General features: G+C 38.4%; 1 protein-coding gene across 3 annotated transcripts in view; it reads left to right on the top strand.

Annotated features, from left to right (window-relative positions):
- Positions 1-18,392, top strand: part of PIK3CG (phosphatidylinositol-4,5-bisphosphate 3-kinase catalytic subunit gamma) — a 44,176-nt gene extending 25,784 nt beyond the window's left edge. For all 3 annotated transcript variants that reach the window (XM_010382412.2, XM_010382413.2, XM_010382414.2), the window contains exon 11: positions 14,678-18,392. In XM_010382412.2, the coding sequence (XP_010380714.1) occupies positions 14,678-14,956 (279 nt within the window). In that variant the 3' untranslated portion in view covers positions 14,957-18,392. The remainder of the gene's footprint in view (positions 1-14,677) is intronic.
- Positions 18,393-18,695: the final 303 nt, after the last annotated feature.

Below are 18,695 nucleotides of genomic sequence, written 5' to 3'. Positions count from 1 at the left end.
TGTCATTTTGAATAAAATCTAAATATCCAGGCTTGGCCCTGTGTGAGGAAGCGCCTGCCCCTCCAGCCTTACGCCACACTGTTCCGCTCATCTGCTTCCTTATCACTGTGGCCTTCCTCCACATCTTCCCCCATCCCGGCTACCCACTGCCTTCTTCCCAGAATGCTCTATGCTACCCTGTGGTCTCAGCATAAATGTCATTCTGCAGAGCAGTGTTCTAAATCAAGTTCCCTCCTGTTACCCTTTGCCACAGTCCCCTGCCAGGTCCTTCATTGCATATATCACAAAATACAGTTATTTGTACTGATTTGCTTTTGGTCTTTCCTTCTCCCAACTGTGAGCTCTGTGCAGCAGGGCCACATGTGTCCTGTGTCCCTCATAAGGGGCTGAGCCACAGTAAGCACTCATTAGGTGTTTGCTGAGTGGAGTAGTGGAGGGACAGCACCTCGTAGGGGAGGAGCTAGATAAAACTGGATGACCTCTGGGGTGTCTTCCTTCCATATCATACATTGTATTCTGTGAGTTTCACAGTAACTCAGGCCCGGATTGACAGACCACCATCACGTGGAAGGTAATAAGCCTTCAGGAGGCAGGTTAAACATGCGTGCTTTAGATGAGGAACTAAATCCGACTGTGAAATCTAATGTTTAATTAAATAATACAAAAATGTGAGTGTAATATGGTACATATTCACATTTTTGTAGAGATTTCCTTATTGACATAAATCTTACATATTCCTTTCCAGTTAGAGCTGTACCTTTTGCCAAGAGAACAGAACATGGAGTATATACACATAGTGTACATTCAATACAGGACAGTGGTTAAAGGGCAGGAACAACTTGTTCTTTTATAAACAAGCATTTTGGAATGTTGTGCACACAGTAGGCACCAAGCAAATCTGAAGTCATCAGGGGAGCCAAATAACACATCCACAGACAAATCTATGCAAAGCAGGTCGTTCGAGGAGTGTCTTTAAAAGACACTTGCCCCTAGATGTCACTCTTAAGAAGCATTTTATAGGAGAAACGTCTGGAGCCCATTCATTATGTTATTTTAATCTAGGATGACTGTGGAAATTTTCTTGCCAGTTTCATCAGGCCTGCCCTGTTTCCAGTTCCGCAGTCTTATCCCCATGCCAGGGTATACCCACGCCTCCAACCTAGAGGCTTAGCCACATGCCCAGTCTCTATGCAGGGTCCTGACTCAGGAGGTGTTTAAGAACCTTTATTCAACCACAGTCCATCTCTTCTGTGGTCGAGCTCTACTCTTGGGTCCCACATTGTTTTAATTGCTTCTGTTTCAGTTTCTCCACCAGAGATGCCTCTGTGTGTTACCCAGCTGCTAGAACTAGGGCCCTAATCCCTTCTGTCATTTTTCTTGCTGGAGGCTCGAGTATTCTCCCAAGCCCAGCCACAGGGACCACAGAGACCTTGTGATCTGACATTCTTCCGAGGACTGCAGCCACCTCAGCATCATTTCCAGTCACTATTCTCTACCTCCCCTTCCTTTGTGTGGTAGCCCTCATCCTTGTCTACACCTATAACCTGCTAGGCTGGATTTTCTCAGCCTCCTGCTCTAGCCTGTTGTAGTTACCAGGCCTTATTCACCATATCTAAAGTAAGACACTAATTTAGCACACACTGACTATATACATACTACATTTTAGGCACCATGCAAGGCATAAAGAAGGGTCAGGTACCGCCTTTGGCAAGGCAAGATATTTTCCCAGTTTGGTCCCTTTCAAATACGATTGTTCCCTAATGCATCCTGATTTTAAAGTAGTGAATTATGTCCAATATTGAACTTGGCTTCTGTACATTAAGCATTCACCCATCATATACAGATTATCTGTAGTGTGTCAGACACTGCACTGGGCACAGGTGAGACAACAGAGCATGGCCCCAGAACATGGCAAGAGAGCTACTTACACAACTTTGTGCCAAGGAATACTTTGTGCTAACAGTGTCCACGGTGGTTTGCAGAGGGAGCAATTAATCCTGCCCTAGAGGATAGAAAAGGGCTATTCAGAGAAGCATGTGTTTTTCTCAGGCCTTAAGGAATGAATTCAGTTTCATTTTTCCAGGCAGATACAGGGAAGGGAGGGAACATCCAGACAGAAAGAACAGCACAAGCAAGTGCACGAAGTTAGAAAAGTACACACAATCAGTATTTAGGAACAAGAAGTGTATTTACCTGGTGTAGATAGAAAGTAGGTTTTCTGGAAGTGTGTAGTAGAATTTGAGTCAAAAAAGGAAATTTGGGTCCAACTTGAAGCAGTACATAGGCTGGATTAAAGGGGTGGAGGGGAGAACAAAGCAAAGAAGCCATTTGGAGCTCATTCGATTAATCACAAATAACCACAATTAAGGTCTATTATAGGTCAAGCGGGAGATGACCAGTTTATCTGTCACCCATAATGTACTGAGCTGATAAAGGATTCCGTCTTGGGATCTGCACCCCAACCCACTGACTAGGCCAGGCTCAGCCTCCTCTGTCTCATTATGAAGACTTTCAGTACTATCTCTCCATGTTATGCATTGGAACATATTCTCAAAGAAGGGTCTGATATCAGCCATTTGTAGGAGTTTGAATATGTTGGTGTGGTATCTCCCCCATATGTAGACTTGTGGGGGTTGTCAAACTTAGGACTTTATTAAGCTTGTCAAATTTAAATTACTATTCTGGAAAAGATACAAGTCCAAAACTGGAAAGATAATAACCTTTTAACTGACATCATTCTCTCAAATTTAGTTTCTTTTAGAACATTTTGTATAACATAGAATATTGTCAAGGACATTGTTTAGCATGTTACAAAACATACTCTCTCTATAAAGATCTTCTGGTGAAATTTCTGTTGGTCTTAGTTTCTAGAAACGCTGTGCTTCTTCTAAATAGAGATGTTTTCTTTTAAATTTTCTGAACATTGACTAGAGTAACAGATTAGTGTCCTTTTAGCTAGAGATGTATTTGAAGACTTCCTGTAGCAAGTACTGTCATGCATTGCTTAACAATGGGGATACATACAGAGAAATGCATCATTAGGCAATTTCATCATTGTGCAAACATCATAGAGTTAACTTACACAAATCTACTACACACCTAGGCTGTATAATATAGCCCATTGCTCCCAGGCTTCAAACCTTTACAGCATGTTACTTACTGAATACTGTAGGCAGTTGTGACACAATGTTATGTACTTGTGTATCTAAACACATCTGAACAGAAAAGGTACAGTAAAAATATGGAATTATAATCTTATGAAACAACTATGATATATGCAGTCCATGGTTGACCAAAACATTGTTACGCAGTACATGACTGTATATAGGACTTGTGATGTACAGTTTTAAATTAGCCTCCTTCCCCAACCCATTGTGGATTGTTTCCTTTCTTTTTTTCACCTACTTCTAACTAATGTTATTTTGACTTTTGTATCTCCAAATATTCCAACTTAAATCCTTTTTGGAACAAGGCTGAAAGATAAATCACACACACACACGCACACATACACACACACACACACACTCCCCTATGTGCACACTGTTCAGAATATTGACTAAAGTAGAATAGCTTATTGTAGCATTTAGGTTTCTAATATGCTTCTAGCTAAATATTCGAGAAGATGGCAGTACAGCCCTTCCCCTGGTAAACAGAGCTAGTCTGAGAATCATTTTTCAAGTAATTATAGATAAGAATCCTAATTCAAACTCATCAAATGCATGGCCAAGTACCAGACACACTCCTCTTTCGGATTTACCAGAAAGTGTGCTCTCATGCACTATTAGGTCTAATAATCCGTGACCTTCTCTGTTTTGCCAAAATAATGCCTAGAGACTGGCTAGCCAATGCCTTGATTTTTATTTAAAAAATAAAATAAAATCCTCTGCCTTTGACTGAAATGATTTTTATCCATTGTCTCCTTCCTCTAGCATACAGAGGCAACATTACCATTTAGGAAAAGTCAGTGGAGGTTCCACTTCATTTCTAGATGAAAATGGAGGATTTTGATCTTAAGAAAAGTATTTCATGTGACCTCAGACAGTCTGTAGCAGCCACAGCTCATCAGTGGTTAAATTAGTAGGCTGTATATAAAAGTAGTTTGTTTTCCGTTTAGTGAACTGATAGTTGGGGCAGTTAGCAAATCAAGTAAAAGTTTGGGCCCTGAAATGATAATGAATCCCTTTGTTCCCAAGACTTCTGAGGGCGGTAGCTTTGTAACAACAATTCTTTCTGTTAGTCCTAGATGCTATAATTAAGGCATTTGAATCAACAATGAAATTGAGAGCAGATGTACTACGTAGGCTCAATCTATTTATTAGCTACTAATGGAGAATGTTCTAGCTAATGGCATTAATAATAATGTAATGTTCCCCACATTTGTGCTCATTAACAAGTGCATTAAACCAAGTCCCCGAAGTCAGATTTTTCCCTTACTCTTCTCTCAATAATACAAATCCTTCAACAGTCAGTTGAAAAGGAGAGAATGAGGATGTTTGAGGTCAAGGAGAGGCAGCCCTGGCAGAAGGGAAAATTACAGCCAGTAACTTCTGTGTTCTGTGTTTTCCCCTGAGCTCCCCAGGCCACATCCTCATAGTCCCTGAAACCACAGGCCTCTAGGCCAAGGTAGTATCAGAACACTCCCACAGACCCTGTGGCTGAGTCCAAAGGGCAGAAATGAAACTTCTGGGGCTGAGTGGGCAGGGCAGGTGCTCAGCTGTGCCCCCCAAGGTGAGAGAACCACCTGCAGGAAGCCAGTGTTGCTGTAGGTTTCCATCCTGCCAACCTCAGTGGGCTAGCACCATGACAGCCTCCCTTTGACACTGGTTGGAGTGAAGCTTATCCCCGATTCCAACCTACCTTACCCACTAGGCCTTTACTAAGAGACCTTGTGGGCAGGTGGTCTAGAGGGACAGTGAGCCCCTTAGCATTGAACAGAGTGTGTATTCAATAATGCAGCTCCTCGTGGTATTGATTAGTAATCATAGCCAACTACTTATGTAGCACTTAAATCTCACCACAACAATATGAAATGGGTATCATTCTTATTATTCTTAATCTATATTTAAAAGAGGTTAAGTGACTTCTCCAGTGATATAGTTAACCAGTAATAAAGCCAAAATTAGAATTCATTCAGCCTGATGTGAATCTGTGTTGTTAACCACCACAACACACTGCCTTTCGGCAGAGGGTGGTTAAAGCTGCACCAAGTCTCTAAGTGTGTACAGCCAGTCAGAATCTGGACACTGTGTTTGACAAGCATGGGACATACAGTTAAACTGGGGAAGAAATTTTCTCATAGAAGAGATCCTTGTGTGTGAAAATTAGAACTATCTGAATAAATTAGAATCAACAGAAATTTTTTTTTTTTTTTTTTTTGAGATGGAGTCTCACTCTGTCGCCCGGGCTGGAGTGCAGTGGCCAGATCTCAGCTTGCTGCAAGCTCCGCCTCCCAGGTTTATGCCATTCTCCTGCCTCAGCCTCCCGAGTAGCTGGGACTACAGGCGCCCACCACCTTGCCCGGCTAGTTTTTTGTATTTTTTAGTAGAGACGGGGTTTCACAGTGTTAGCCAGGATGGTCTCGATCTCCTGACCTCGTGATCCGCCCATCTCGGCCTCCCAAAGTGCTGGGATTACAGGCTTCAGCCACCGCGCCCGGCCAGAATCAACAGAAATTCTTTATGTGAGTGAAAGCCTTCGAAAAAAGCAGGGCAGTTCTTTCCTTTAACTCCTCTCCTTGAGTGCAGCAGGGATAGGTGAATTTCTGCATCAGTGCTTAACAAGTATTTACTGAGCACCAGTGGATTGGTTTTATAATAACTTGGCCTTAGGTTAATTTCCCTCCTCGAAAATTTTCTATTAAAAAGAGTTTGACCACACAGTGGGCTCACACAGCAGGGGATTTGTGTGGATCCCCCAGTGTATAGAAGGATAGAAAATAATTAAAAATCAGAATGTACTCTAATTCAAAACCAAAAGGCGTCCCCATCTATGTCCTTGTGAAAATTGTGCAAGTTGGCAAATTAATAAGGCTGTTGCCTGGGGTGAAGTCTGCACTTAGCCTGTGTAATTACGAAGAAATGAGAGAGACCTCAGTGGGTCCTACAGATGAGCAAAAGAAAATAATTTCCGGACATAAGTGGAGTCATTAAGAATGCAAGAGCACTAATGCACTGGGGCCACTTCCAGGGAACAAGTGATGGCTGGGCAGCAGCAGCAACAGCCCACACAAATGTCCCACTTCTTGGTGAACAGGGAGGAAATGCAGAGGGGATGGTAGGCAAGGGAGAGGACTGACGTTTATTGAGCCCTCACTATGTGCCGGCCTCCATGCTGGGCACTTTATGTATATCGTCTCACTTAGAAAATGCCAGAATAGTCCATGGGTTTTTTATTGCATAGGATGATGTGTACTCTGCCCAGCCTTGACATACAGAATGACATAAGCCTGACCTCAATTATCATTGCAGTCACTCTGCCACATACAAATGTCACAGACAATATCAGCTAAAGGCAAAATAAAACTATTAGTATTTTGTCCTATAAACTTATGTTCTTTTTTCTATATAAATATTTTGTGTTAATTTACTAAAATGGGATGCGTTGTTTTATGCCTACTTCTTAAACACTTTTACATGTTTATTAAATATCCTTCCACAGTATCTTTCTAGTAGTTCCAGGACATGCAATTTTAAGTACTTTTCGTGAATCTTTTTTTATCATCCCCTATTGTAGGACATTATTAAACTGTGTTCTAATGAACATCCTTGTAGATAAATCACTGCAAAATTATTCAGTATTTTTAAAGGTAGATTCCTAGCATGGAAGTTGCTGGGTAAAAGGATATAGATATTTTTTAAGCCAAGTTTATTGAGGCATGTTTTACATAGAGTAAAAATCACCCTTTCTTTTATTTTTGGCGTGGGGTACATGTGAAGGTTTGTTACATAGGTAAACACATATCACAGGGGTTTTGTTGTACACATCATTTTGTCACCCAGGCGTTAAGCCCAGTACCCAATAGTTACCTTTTTTGCTCCTCTCCCTCCTCTCATTCTCTCCCCTCAAGTAGATCCCAGTGTCTGTTGTTTCCTTCCTTAGGTTCATAAGTTCTTATCATTTAGCTCCCACTTATAAGGGAGAATATGCAGTATTTGGTTTTCTGTCTCTGTGTTAGTTTGCTAAAGATAATAGCCCCCAGCTCCATCCATGTTCCGCAAAACACATGACCTCATTCTTTTTTATGACTGCATAGTATTCCGTGGTGTATATGTACCACATTTTCTTTAATCGGTCTATCATTGGTGGGCATTTAGGTTGATTCTGTGTCTTTGCTATTGTGAATAGTGCTGCAGTGAATATTTCTGTACATGTGTTTTTATGGTATAATGATTTCTATTCCTCTGGGTATATACCCAGTAATGAGATTGCTGGATCAAAATGGCAGTCATGCTTTTAGCTCTTTGAGGAGTCGCCACATTGCTTTCCAGAATGATTGAACTAATTTACGCTCCCACCAACAGTGTATAAGTGTTCCTTTTTCTCCACAACCTCACCAGCACTGTTATTTTTTTGACTTTTTAATATAGCCATTCTAAGTGGTGGGAGATGGTATCTCATTGTGCTTTTGATTTGCATTTCTCTAATGATCAGTGATGCTAAGCTTTTTTCGTATGCTTATTGGCTGCACGTATGCCTTCTTTTGAGAAGTATCTGTTTGAGTCATTTGCCTACTTCTTAATGGGATTGTTTTTCTCTTGTAAATTTGTTTAAGTTCTTTATAGATGCTGGATATTAGACATTTGTCAGATGCATAGTTTGCAAATATTTTCTCCCATTCTGTAGGTTGTCTGTTCATTGTCTTGATAATTTCTTTTGCTGTGCAGAAGCTCTTAAGTTTAATTAGATCCCACTTGCCAATTTTTCCTTTTGTTGCAGTTGCTTTTGGTGTCTTTGTCATGAAATCTTTGCCCATTCCTACATCCAGGATGGCATTGCCTAGGTTGTCTTCCAGGGTTTTTATAGTTTTGGGTTTTACATGTAAGTTTTTAATCCATCTTGAGTTGATGTTTGTATGTGGTATAAGAAAGGGGTCCAACTTCAATCTTCTGCATATGGCTAGCCAGTTTATCCCAGCACTATTTATTAAATAGGGAGTCTTTTCCTTGTTGCTTTTGTCAGCTTTGTCAAAGATTAGATGGTCATAGATGTGTGGCCTTATTTCTGGGCTCTCTGTTCTGCTCCTTTGGTCTCTGTGCCTGTATTTGTACCATTACCATGCTGTTTTTGTTACTGTAGCCTTGTAATAATACAGTTTAAACTCAGGTAACATGATGCCTCCAGATTTGTTCTTTTTGCTTAGGATTGCCTTGGCTATTTGGGCTCTTTTTTGGTTCTATATGAATTTTAAAATAGTTTTTTCTAGTTCTGTGAAGAATGTCATTTGTAGTTTGATAGGAATAGCATCAAATTCCTTTGGGCAGTATAGCCATTTTAATGATAGTGACTCTTTCTATCCATGAGCATGGTATGTTTTTCCATTTGTTTGTGTCTTCTCTGATTTCTTTGAGCAGTGTTTTATAATTCTCATTGTAGAGATCTTTTTACCTCCCTGGTTGGCTGTATTCCTAAGTATTTTATTCTTTTTGTGGCAATTGTGAATGGGATTGCCTTTCCGATTTGGCTCTCGATTTGGCTATTGTTAGTGTATAGGAATGCTAGTGATTTTTGTACACTGATTTTGGATCCTACAACTTTGCTGAAGTTGTTTATCAGCTGGAGGAGCTTTTAGGCAGAGACTATGGGATTTTCTAGATATAAAATCATGTCATCTGCAAACAAAGATAGTTTGACTTCCTCTCTTCCTATTTAGATGTTCTTTATTTCTTCCTCTTGCCTGATTTCTCTGGCCAGGACTTCCAATACTATGTTGAATAGAAGTGGTGAAGAGGGGTTCCTTGTCTTGTGCCAGTTTTCAAGGGGAATGCTTCCAGCTTTTGCCCATTCAGTATAATGTTGGCTGTGGGTTTGTCATAAATGGCTCTTATTATTTTGAGGTATGTTCCCTCAATACCTAGTTTATTGAGAGTTTTTAACATGAAAAGGTGTTGAATTTTATTGAAAGCCTTTTCTGCATCTATGGAAATAATCATGTGGTTTTTGTCTTTAGTTCTTTGTATGTGAGAATCACATTTATTGATTTGCATATGTTGAACCAACCTTACATTCCAGGGATGAAGCCTACTTGATCATGGTGGATTAGCTTTTTGATGTGCTGCTGGATTCGGTTTGCAAGTATTTAGTTGAAGATTTTTGTATTGATGTTCACCAAGGATGTTGGCCTGAAGTTTTCTTTTTTTATGTCTTTGCCAGGTTCTGGTATCAAGATGATTCTGGTCTCATAGAATGAGTTGGGGAGGAGTCCCTCCTCAATTTTTTGGAATAGCTTATATAGGAAGGGTACCAGTTCTTCTTTGTACATCTGGTAGAATTCAGCTCTGAATTGATCAGGTCCTGGGCTTTTTTTGGTTGATAGGCTGTTTATTACTGTTTCAGTTTTGGAGCTCATTATTGGTCTGTTCAGGGAATCAGTTTCTTCCTGACTCAGTCTTGGGAGGATGTATGTGTCCAGGAATGTATCCATCTCTTCTAGGTTTTCTAGTTTGTGTGCATATTTGTAGTAGTTTCTGATGGTTGTTTTTATTTCTGTAGGGTCAGTAATAACATACCCTTCTTCATTTCTAATTGTGTTTATTTGGATTTTATATATATATATATAGAGAGAGAGAGAGAGAGAGAAAGAGAGACTACTTTATATGTATATTAAGGATAGTTAAGTCTTCTTGTTGAATTGAACCTATTACCATTATGTAATGCCATTCTTTGTCTTTTTTCATCTTTGTTAGTTTGAAATCTGTTTTGTCTGAAATTAGGACAAACCCCTGCTTTTTTTCTGTTTTCCATTTGCTTGGTGTATTTTCCTCCATCCCTTTATTTTGAGCCTATGAGTGTCATTACACATGAGATAGGTCTCTTGAAGACAGCGTTACCATTGGGTCTTGCTTTTTTATCCAGCTTGCCACTCTGTCTTTTAAGTGGGGCATTTAGCCCATTACATTCAAGGTCAGTATTGATATGTATGGATTTGATCCTGTCATTGTGCTCTTAGCTGGTTATTATGTTGGCTTGTGTGGTTGCTTTATAATGACACTGGTCTGTGTGTTTAAGCATGTTTTTGTATTAACTGATAGCAGTTTTTCCTTTCTATGTTTAGTGCTCCTTTCAAGGTCTCTTGTAAGGCAGGTCTGGTGGGAATGAATTCCCTCAACATTTGCTTATCTGAAAAGGATCTTATATCTCCTTCACTTAGGAAGCTTAGTTTGGCTGGATATGAAATTCTTGGCTGAAGATTTTTTCTTTAAGAATGTTGAATATAGGTCCCAAATCTCTTCTGGCTTGCAGGGTTTCAGTGGAGAGGTCCACTGATAGCCTGATGGAGTTCCCTTGTAGATTACCTGCCCTTTCTCTCTAGCTGCCTTTAACATTCTTTCCTTCATTTCGACCTTGGAAAATCTGATGATTATGTATCTTGGGGATGATCTTCTTGTGTAGAATCTTGCAGTTCTCTGTATTTCCCAAATTTGACTGTCAGCCTCTTTAGCAAGCTTGGGAAAGTTTTCATGGACGATATCCTGAAATGTGTTTGCTTTATCCTCCTCCATTTCAGGGATGCCAGTGATTTGTAGATTTAGACTTTTTACATAATCCCATACTTCTCAGAGGTTTGGTTTTTTGTTTTTTTTTGTTTGTTTGTTTGTTTGTTTTTTTTTTTTTTTCATTTCTTTTTATTCTCTTTTCGTTATTTTCGTCTGACTGTCTTATTTCAGAGAACCAGTCTTCAGGTTCTGAGATTCTTTTCTCAGCTTGGCTTATTCTGCTATTAATATCTGTGATTGCACTGTGAAATTCTTATATTGTATTGTTCAGCTCTGTCGGACCCATTAGATTCATTTTTATACCAGCTATTTCATTCTTCAGTTCCTGCATCACTTTATTGTGATTCTTACTTTCCTTGGATTGGGTTTTTCCATCCTCCTGAATCTCGATGATCTTTGTTCCTGTCCATATTCTGAATTCTGTGTCTGTCATTCCAGCCAGTTCAGCCTGGTTAAGAACTCTTGTTGGAGAACTGGTGTGGTTGCTTGCAGGACATACGACAATTTGGCCATTTGAGTCACGAGAGTTCTTTTGTTGGTCTTTTCTCATCTCTGCATGTGGGTGCTCCTTTAACCACAGTTGTAGATTGAGTACAGTCAATAGAATTCTTTTCTGGATGTTTTCACCAGGCCGAGGCTTTGTGAAGGGTCTTTATTTGAAGCTAACTTCTTGTCCCTGGTTTTGGAGGGAGGTATGTTAGTGAGGTATTTTTGGTGTTGAAGCTTTGGGGTGTGATCCAGCAGGTGGCACTTAGGCTTATTGGTCAGTTGGTAGACTCTTGCTTGGTTATTTGGCTCCCCCAGGTTACCTCACAGTTGCAGCCATGTTCCCTCTCAATGCTCTGAAAGTGTGGGTTTCTCTCCCCCTTGAGTGCTGGCTGTAGATCATGACTTGGCACTCCTCGGATGCCCACTGCAGCTCTCAGGTAATCTCAGTGTTTATGTTCCTTCCCCAACTTGGAGGCAGCAGAGGAAGGGACTGTGGTAGTGGTTGTGGCCAAGGGTCATTTGCTTGTCACCTGGGGACTCCACCCCAGAGAGATGCAGGTCAGCAGTGGCTCAGTGCAATCAGCCCAGGATGGAGAGTCTGTGCTATTGGCCCAAGCCAGGGGTTTCCTGTCTTTTGTCAAGCAGTGTGGGGGATGTGTGGGACGCACAGGAGACAGACTGGCCTCCTCTCCTTGGGTCAACTGCAGCTTGCTGGAGGTGTAAAATCACCCTTTCTAGGTGTACAGTTCTATGAATTTTGACAAATGCATCAGTCATGTAACAACCATCACAATTAAGTTATATAACATTTATAAGCACTTAAAACTTTTGACGCATGTTAATCGAATTATCTACTGGTAACATTATATGTATTCCTATCTACCATCAGCTTATAAAACGTGTACATTGGGTATTGTCCTTAAAAGACTAAAAAAAAAAAAGTCCAGTTTGTAGGTAAATTTTCCATCTCATTTTAAGTTACATTTTTTTGAGTATTAATGAGGTTGCATATTTTTTCATAGGTTTATCCGTTTTTATGTCTTACAGTGTGAAGTTTTTTGGTTTTGGCCTGTATTTCTAGCCAACTATCTCTTTCTTATTGATTTTTAAGAACTATTAGGGGGCTGGGGTTGAAAGAGTGATCTGTCATGTTGCAAATACATTTTCTTTTGTCATTAAGCCTCTTTTAATATTATGTATAGCTTTTTTTCTCTCAAAAGTTTTAAGTTTCTGTAGTCTCACCATCTTTTCCTCATAAAGTCCACCATGGAAGTCATCTTCATAAAGTCCCTTCCCACTCCATGAATATTTAAATATTTTCCCTTTTTACATTTAATTCATCTGGAATTTATTTTTGGTATATCACATGGAGTAGAATTTTATTTTCTCCGCCAAATGATGAACCACTTGTCCTGGTCCCATTTATCAAATAATAGATCTTTTCCCCACCAATTTGAAAAGTCACCTGTATTATATATCATATTTATGTATTTAAGTATGTCTCTGAACTTTCCCTTCTGTTCCACAAAATTTCTTGTCTTTGTGGGAGAAGAATAGATACGGTTCACACTGTTTTTAATAATGTAGTTTTATAAAATGGCTTAATATCTGGTTTGGCAAGTACTACTTTTCATTATTATACTTTTTCAAAATGTTCTCTCAGGCCCTAATTATTTCAGATGAACTTTAAACCATATCTGAGTTTAAACACCCAATAAGAATTTGTATTGAAATTTTATGTTTATAGATTAAGAATAATTTATATCATTATAAGCAGTCTCATCACTGAAGGATGTTCAAAAACTGACTCATTGCTCTTCAGAGATTAAAGTTTTATAATTTTTTAAGAGTATAAAAATTATAAATTATAAAAATTATAAAAACATAGGTTCTACATGTTTATGTGTTAGTCCTAGGAATCATGTTATTGTTACCATTGATTATAGCATCTATTTTTGCATTTTACTTTCCAACTTGTGGATCCTATTTATAGCATTCTATTTATTAATTTTTATAAAAAGCCAGTTTATTAAAAACTAGTTACAGTAATATTTAATTTTTTTCCTTCAGTGTTACAAGACAATTAGGTCATTTGTAACTAATAAGTTTACCTTCACTTTTCTGATTTTATTTTATTTTATTTATTTATTTAGAGACAGAGTCTTGCTCTGTTGCCCAGTTTGGAGTGCAGTGGTATGATCTCAGCTCACTGCAACCTCTACCTCCTGGGTTCAAGCAATTCTCTTGCCTCAGCCTCCCAAGTAACTGGGATTACAGACACTTGCCACCACGCCCTGCTAATTTTTTTGTATTTTTAGTAGAGACAGAGTTTCACCATGTTGGCCAGGCTGGTCTTGAACTCTTGACCTTAAGTGATCCACCCACCTTGGCCTCCCAAAGTGCTGGGATTACAGGCGTGAGCCACTGCGCCCAGCCCACTTTTCTGATTTTATCCTTCTTTTTCTGGTATTTCATTATTTAGAATTATTTTTATAATTTCAAATAATTATTCACATTGTTATATTTTAATGACATATGAAATCATATATTTTTAAATCAAAAATAGATGTTAATATAGTACCTTATGGTGAATTAATCCTTCAGCTTTAGAATAAACCTTATTTGGCTATGGTGTATTAATCTTTTAACATTATACTCAATATTATTTGAAATATTTATATATATAATCACTAACTTTAGTTTTCTTTAGTGTACGATCTTCGTCAAGTTATGGTATTAAGGTTGGGTTATTCTCCTGTTGTAAAATTGAGACTTGCGTTTTTCTGTGCTTTGGAACAATTTAAATGGCATAATTGTACCTGTTGCTTAATAAGCAGACTTAACTCACCTGTATCACCTGCTCCAAAGCTTTTTGGGGAGCCATCAGCCATGGCATTTTTTAAAGCCCTCTCTCTCACTCAGTGTTCAGAATTTGTATTAAAATTTCAAAGTTCATGTAACAATTTTGATTATCAGACAGTGAAAAGCTAATTCATCTGTTTTCTTAGACTTGAACAGAGTATAAAATAAAGATGAAAACTACATCTCAAACACATTTCCATTAATTCTATGGATTTCATTAGTTCTTGGCAAACATTATTTACACTTACATAAAGTTTATTGATTCCAGTATGATGTTCAAAAGCTGACTCATTGCTCTTCAGAAATTACAGAAATTTCTACCCTCAATCTCTTGGGAAAGAAACCGAATTAAAAAGGTAGAGTAAGAAATAAGATGAAACTTGTCTGTATCAATTAGTTTTCCTTGAGCACTCCCTGGATATATGCAACTACATGAAAGTATTTAAGAGATTATAAAAACAGTTTCTCATCAGAGGCAGGGACCTACCTTGTTTGTGATGGTTTCTCTTCATGGACAGGTAATGCTATGTACATTTCACTACATCCCTGTAATCTTCAGCCTACTTGTTAGTTACCATAACAACAGTAACAGCATTTTCTTCTCCCTTATCCAGGACACCTGTGTTAAGGCTTATCTAGCCCTTCGTCATCACACAAGCCTACTGATCATCCTGTTCTCCATGATGCTGATGACCGGAATGCCCCAGTTAACAAGCAAAGAAGACATTGAATATATCCGGGATGCCCTCACAGTGGGGAAAAGTGAGGAGGATGCTAAAAAGTATTTTCTTGATCAGATCGAAGTGTGCAGAGACAAAGGATGGACTGTGCAGTTTAATTGGTTTCTACATCTTGTTCTTGGCATCAAACAAGGAGAAAAACATTCAGCCTAATACTTTAGGCTAGAATCAAAAACAAGTTAGTGTTCTATGGTTTAAATTAGCATAGCAATCATCGAACTTGGATTTCAAATGCAATACACATTGTGAAAGCTGGCATTCCAGAAGTATAGCTCTTTTCCTACCTGAACTCTTCCCTGGAGAAAAGATGTTGGCATTGCTGGTTGTTTGGTTAAGCAATGTCCAGTGCTAGGATTATTTGCAGGTTTGTTTTTTCTCATTTGTCTGTGGTTTTGGAGTATATTCTCAGTTTAAACAGACTAATGACTTCCTTATTGTCCCTGATATTTTGACTGTCTTACTATTGAGTGCTTCTGGAAATTCTTTGGAATAATTGATGACATCCATTTTCATCTGGGTTTAGTCTCAATTTTGGTTATCTTTGTGTTCCTCAAGCTCTTTAAAGAAAAAGATGTAATCATTGTAACCTTTGTCTCATTCCTTAAATGATGCTTCCAAACATCTCCTTAGTGTCTGCAGGTGTTAGTGGTGTGCTAAAAGCTAGGAAAGTGAGTTAGTCTTTTCAGTGTCTTTTGCAATTAAATTGTTTTATCATGTACAACTAAGACACACAAACACAACAGGGGAAATCCAAACCACTGTGCCTTGACCTTCCTCTGCTGGTCTTGTTCCAGGGTTATGAATATGAAAAAATAGAGATGAGACTTTTTGTGTCAACTCTGTCCACAAGAGTGAGTTATCTAGTATGATTAGTATAGCTTTCTCCTGCATGGCAGCAGGATGTAACTACAGGGCCCCTTTTATGCCTGACATTTCTTCCCTTCCTTTTTCCCTGCCTCCCTTTTTCATCAATTGCAATGCTCCCACAACTCTTTACAGACTTGTGAAATCTTCAAGAACACCTTTACTCTAGAACTCAAAAATTAGTTGAAAAAGAATTATTTCTCAAAAATTATTAGAATCTTAGGTACTTATTTGTAAAGATGTTTAGTGTTTTTTTTTTAAAGTGTCTTATTAAAGGAGGCATTCTAGAAAATATGAATTAGTTTCCAAATGCCTTAATTTTAAACTTTGACCTGAACAGTTTCTTCTTTTTTTAATGGAAGAAGATATTTGATATCTTAAAACTATTCCAAGTTAGGAAGAACACTACTTGCCTTATCCATTTCCCATTTAAAGGACTTTTAAACTTTGACACATCCTTCAGATTTCCTAAAAATAATTGAGATATCTTACTTTAAAAATATTTTCATCTCTTAAATATCTTATTTATTGGAGGTATTGTTTAACCTTAGAGAGACCATTAAATTATTTATAAAATATTGTGTAATTACCTGTAGTTAATACATTACATAGAAAAAAACTCTATGTTAACAGTGTCTGTGTTTAAGTATAATCAGATATAAATATATACTTAATTTTTTAATTTTAAAAATAGATACCTGTTTGAGGTAGTTCGGACTTTTTTTTTTTTTTTTTTTTTTTTAATGTGTGCAAAAGCCCAGTGGTTCCTAAGCCTGGCTGCAAAGAAAAATCCACAGGGACACTTTTTAAAAACACCCTTATCAGCCTGGGCAACACAGTGAGACCCCATCTCTTTAAACAAACAAACAAACAAAATAGCTGGGTATAGTGGTGTGTGCCTGTAGTCCCAGGTACTCGGGAGTCTGAGGCAGGAGGATTGCCTGAGCCCAAGAGGTGGAAACTGCAGAGTCATGATCATGTCCCTACACTCCAGACTGGATGACAAAGCGAGACCCTGTCTCAAAAAAAATAAAAAATAAAAACACCCTTGCCTGAGCTCCATTCCCAGGTTGTAATTTAATTACTGTGGGATGAGGCCCAGACATCAATATTTTTCTAGATTCTTTAGGTGGTTCTAATTCACAGCCAAAGCTGGAAGCCCTGCGTGGCCTTTGAAGGTCTAGATGATTCTTCTTCCTTGCCCTTTGAGCTTTTTCCCATCTCACAGGCATCTAGAAAAAAACTCCTCTTCTTTGGCAACCTGTCTGTCCTTTTAAAATCACACTCTACCCGCCTGTACGGAGGACCATGCCCTATAATGAAATGTTTATTCCTGTCTGTAAATGGAGGATAAACATTTTGCGGCACTTCTGGACCAACTATCCCCTACTCTTTTGAAGAAAGACAGGAAGAGTACTTTCTAATTCAGAAGAGGATGTTTTCACTATTCTGATAAACAATAGCCAAGTTCAGACCTTGTACAGATTCTTCTTTTTATTTGAATTGCTGAAATAATTTCTTGATGATGAAAAAAAGATTAGAGAGGAATATATTTATATTTAGCTTATTGGCACATGTGCATACATATTTCCTCCTCAAATGAACCAGTTCTTTCATTATGCCTATATAAATATATATATATATATATACACACACACACACACATATATATATATATATATATCTCACAGTTGGGCTTGATTCTTCCATATTCCAAAGAGGATAATTTCAGCTCTATAATCTTACATATAAATAAAAATCATCTTTGTGGGCTTCCTTCCTTTACTGTTCCCAGTGAATTACATGACCAACAACTTCTATACCTTTGAAAATGTTCTAGAACTAGAATCATCCTGCTGCTGGGAACTACCCACAGCTCTATCTTCGATGCCAAATGAAAACACAGATCAAAAGTCAGATGAATCAGGCCAAAGCAACTTTTATGTATATCTAGGACTGGCGACATAATTTGCAGAACCCGGTGAAAAATGAAAATGCAGGCCTGTCACTCAAAAATTATTAAGAAATTCAAGATGGTAACAACAGTTGTCACACCAAGCACAGTGCCCTTCTGAGCATGAGGCTCTGTGTGACTGCATGGGTCCATGAGACCAGCACTGTGTGCGTCTGAATGATGGCTTTGGTGTTCAGTTTAGTACACATGGTCTACCACGTCTGCATGAGTGGTAAATATAGTGCCTGGGTCAAAATGTTGCTTCTGTTCAAATTGAAATACCTCATCTCTATGGCTGTACATTAGGACCTAGAACAGTGGCCCATTGCCCTTAGACTGGAACCATGTTCACTAAAATAAACCTAAGTAAATGTTGTAGACCTACCCCCAAAGGACTGCCTTTGACTGCTTCAGTGATACTTTGATGAAAGTATGGGGAAGTGGAGACATTATAGATAAAATATATCAATTCCCAGAGAAAACTCTTGACTTAAAAACTTAACTGTAGTAAATATATCTTTCTCAGGTGATTAATTTTTTTAAAAAAGATTACATATAGGAATTCTGCAGTATAAGTTGGAGGCTGTTAGTGCTCTATTAATGGAAATTAATTATTTTTTAAGTAAGTCCAAAAAATTATCTAGAAAGTAAGTTTCCAGAACAAATCTGACCTAGCATTTGGTATGCTAGGCTCTGCTTTTCATGACTTTGAAATAAATTGATAATTAGACTTAACAATATAAAGAAAATAAACTTGTATTTTTAAGTGTTCTGTTGGTTTATTTTCTGTTTCATCCAACCCAATAATTCTGGTAAATAAATTTGGTTCTAGTTTGGGTGCTTGTCTGCATATTCTCAAAGATTCATTTCAGGACAGGTATCTGGGGAACATAAAACACACACCTTGGCCAGGCATGGTAGCTCATACCTGTAATCCCAGCACTTTGGGAGGCCACGATGGGCGGATTGCTTGAGTCCAGGAGTTCTAGACCAGCCTAGGAAACAACATGGTGAAACACTATCTCTACAAAAAATACAAAATTTAGCCAGGTGTAGTGGCACATGCCTGTAGTC

The sequence above is a fragment of the Rhinopithecus roxellana genome, chromosome 6 (genome assembly GCF_007565055.1).
Source record: "Rhinopithecus roxellana isolate Shanxi Qingling chromosome 6, ASM756505v1, whole genome shotgun sequence".
Taxonomy (NCBI): domain Eukaryota; kingdom Metazoa; phylum Chordata; class Mammalia; order Primates; family Cercopithecidae; genus Rhinopithecus; species Rhinopithecus roxellana.
Note: the sequence above shows the minus strand (reverse complement) of the source record. Positions and strands in the feature narration are given on the sequence as shown.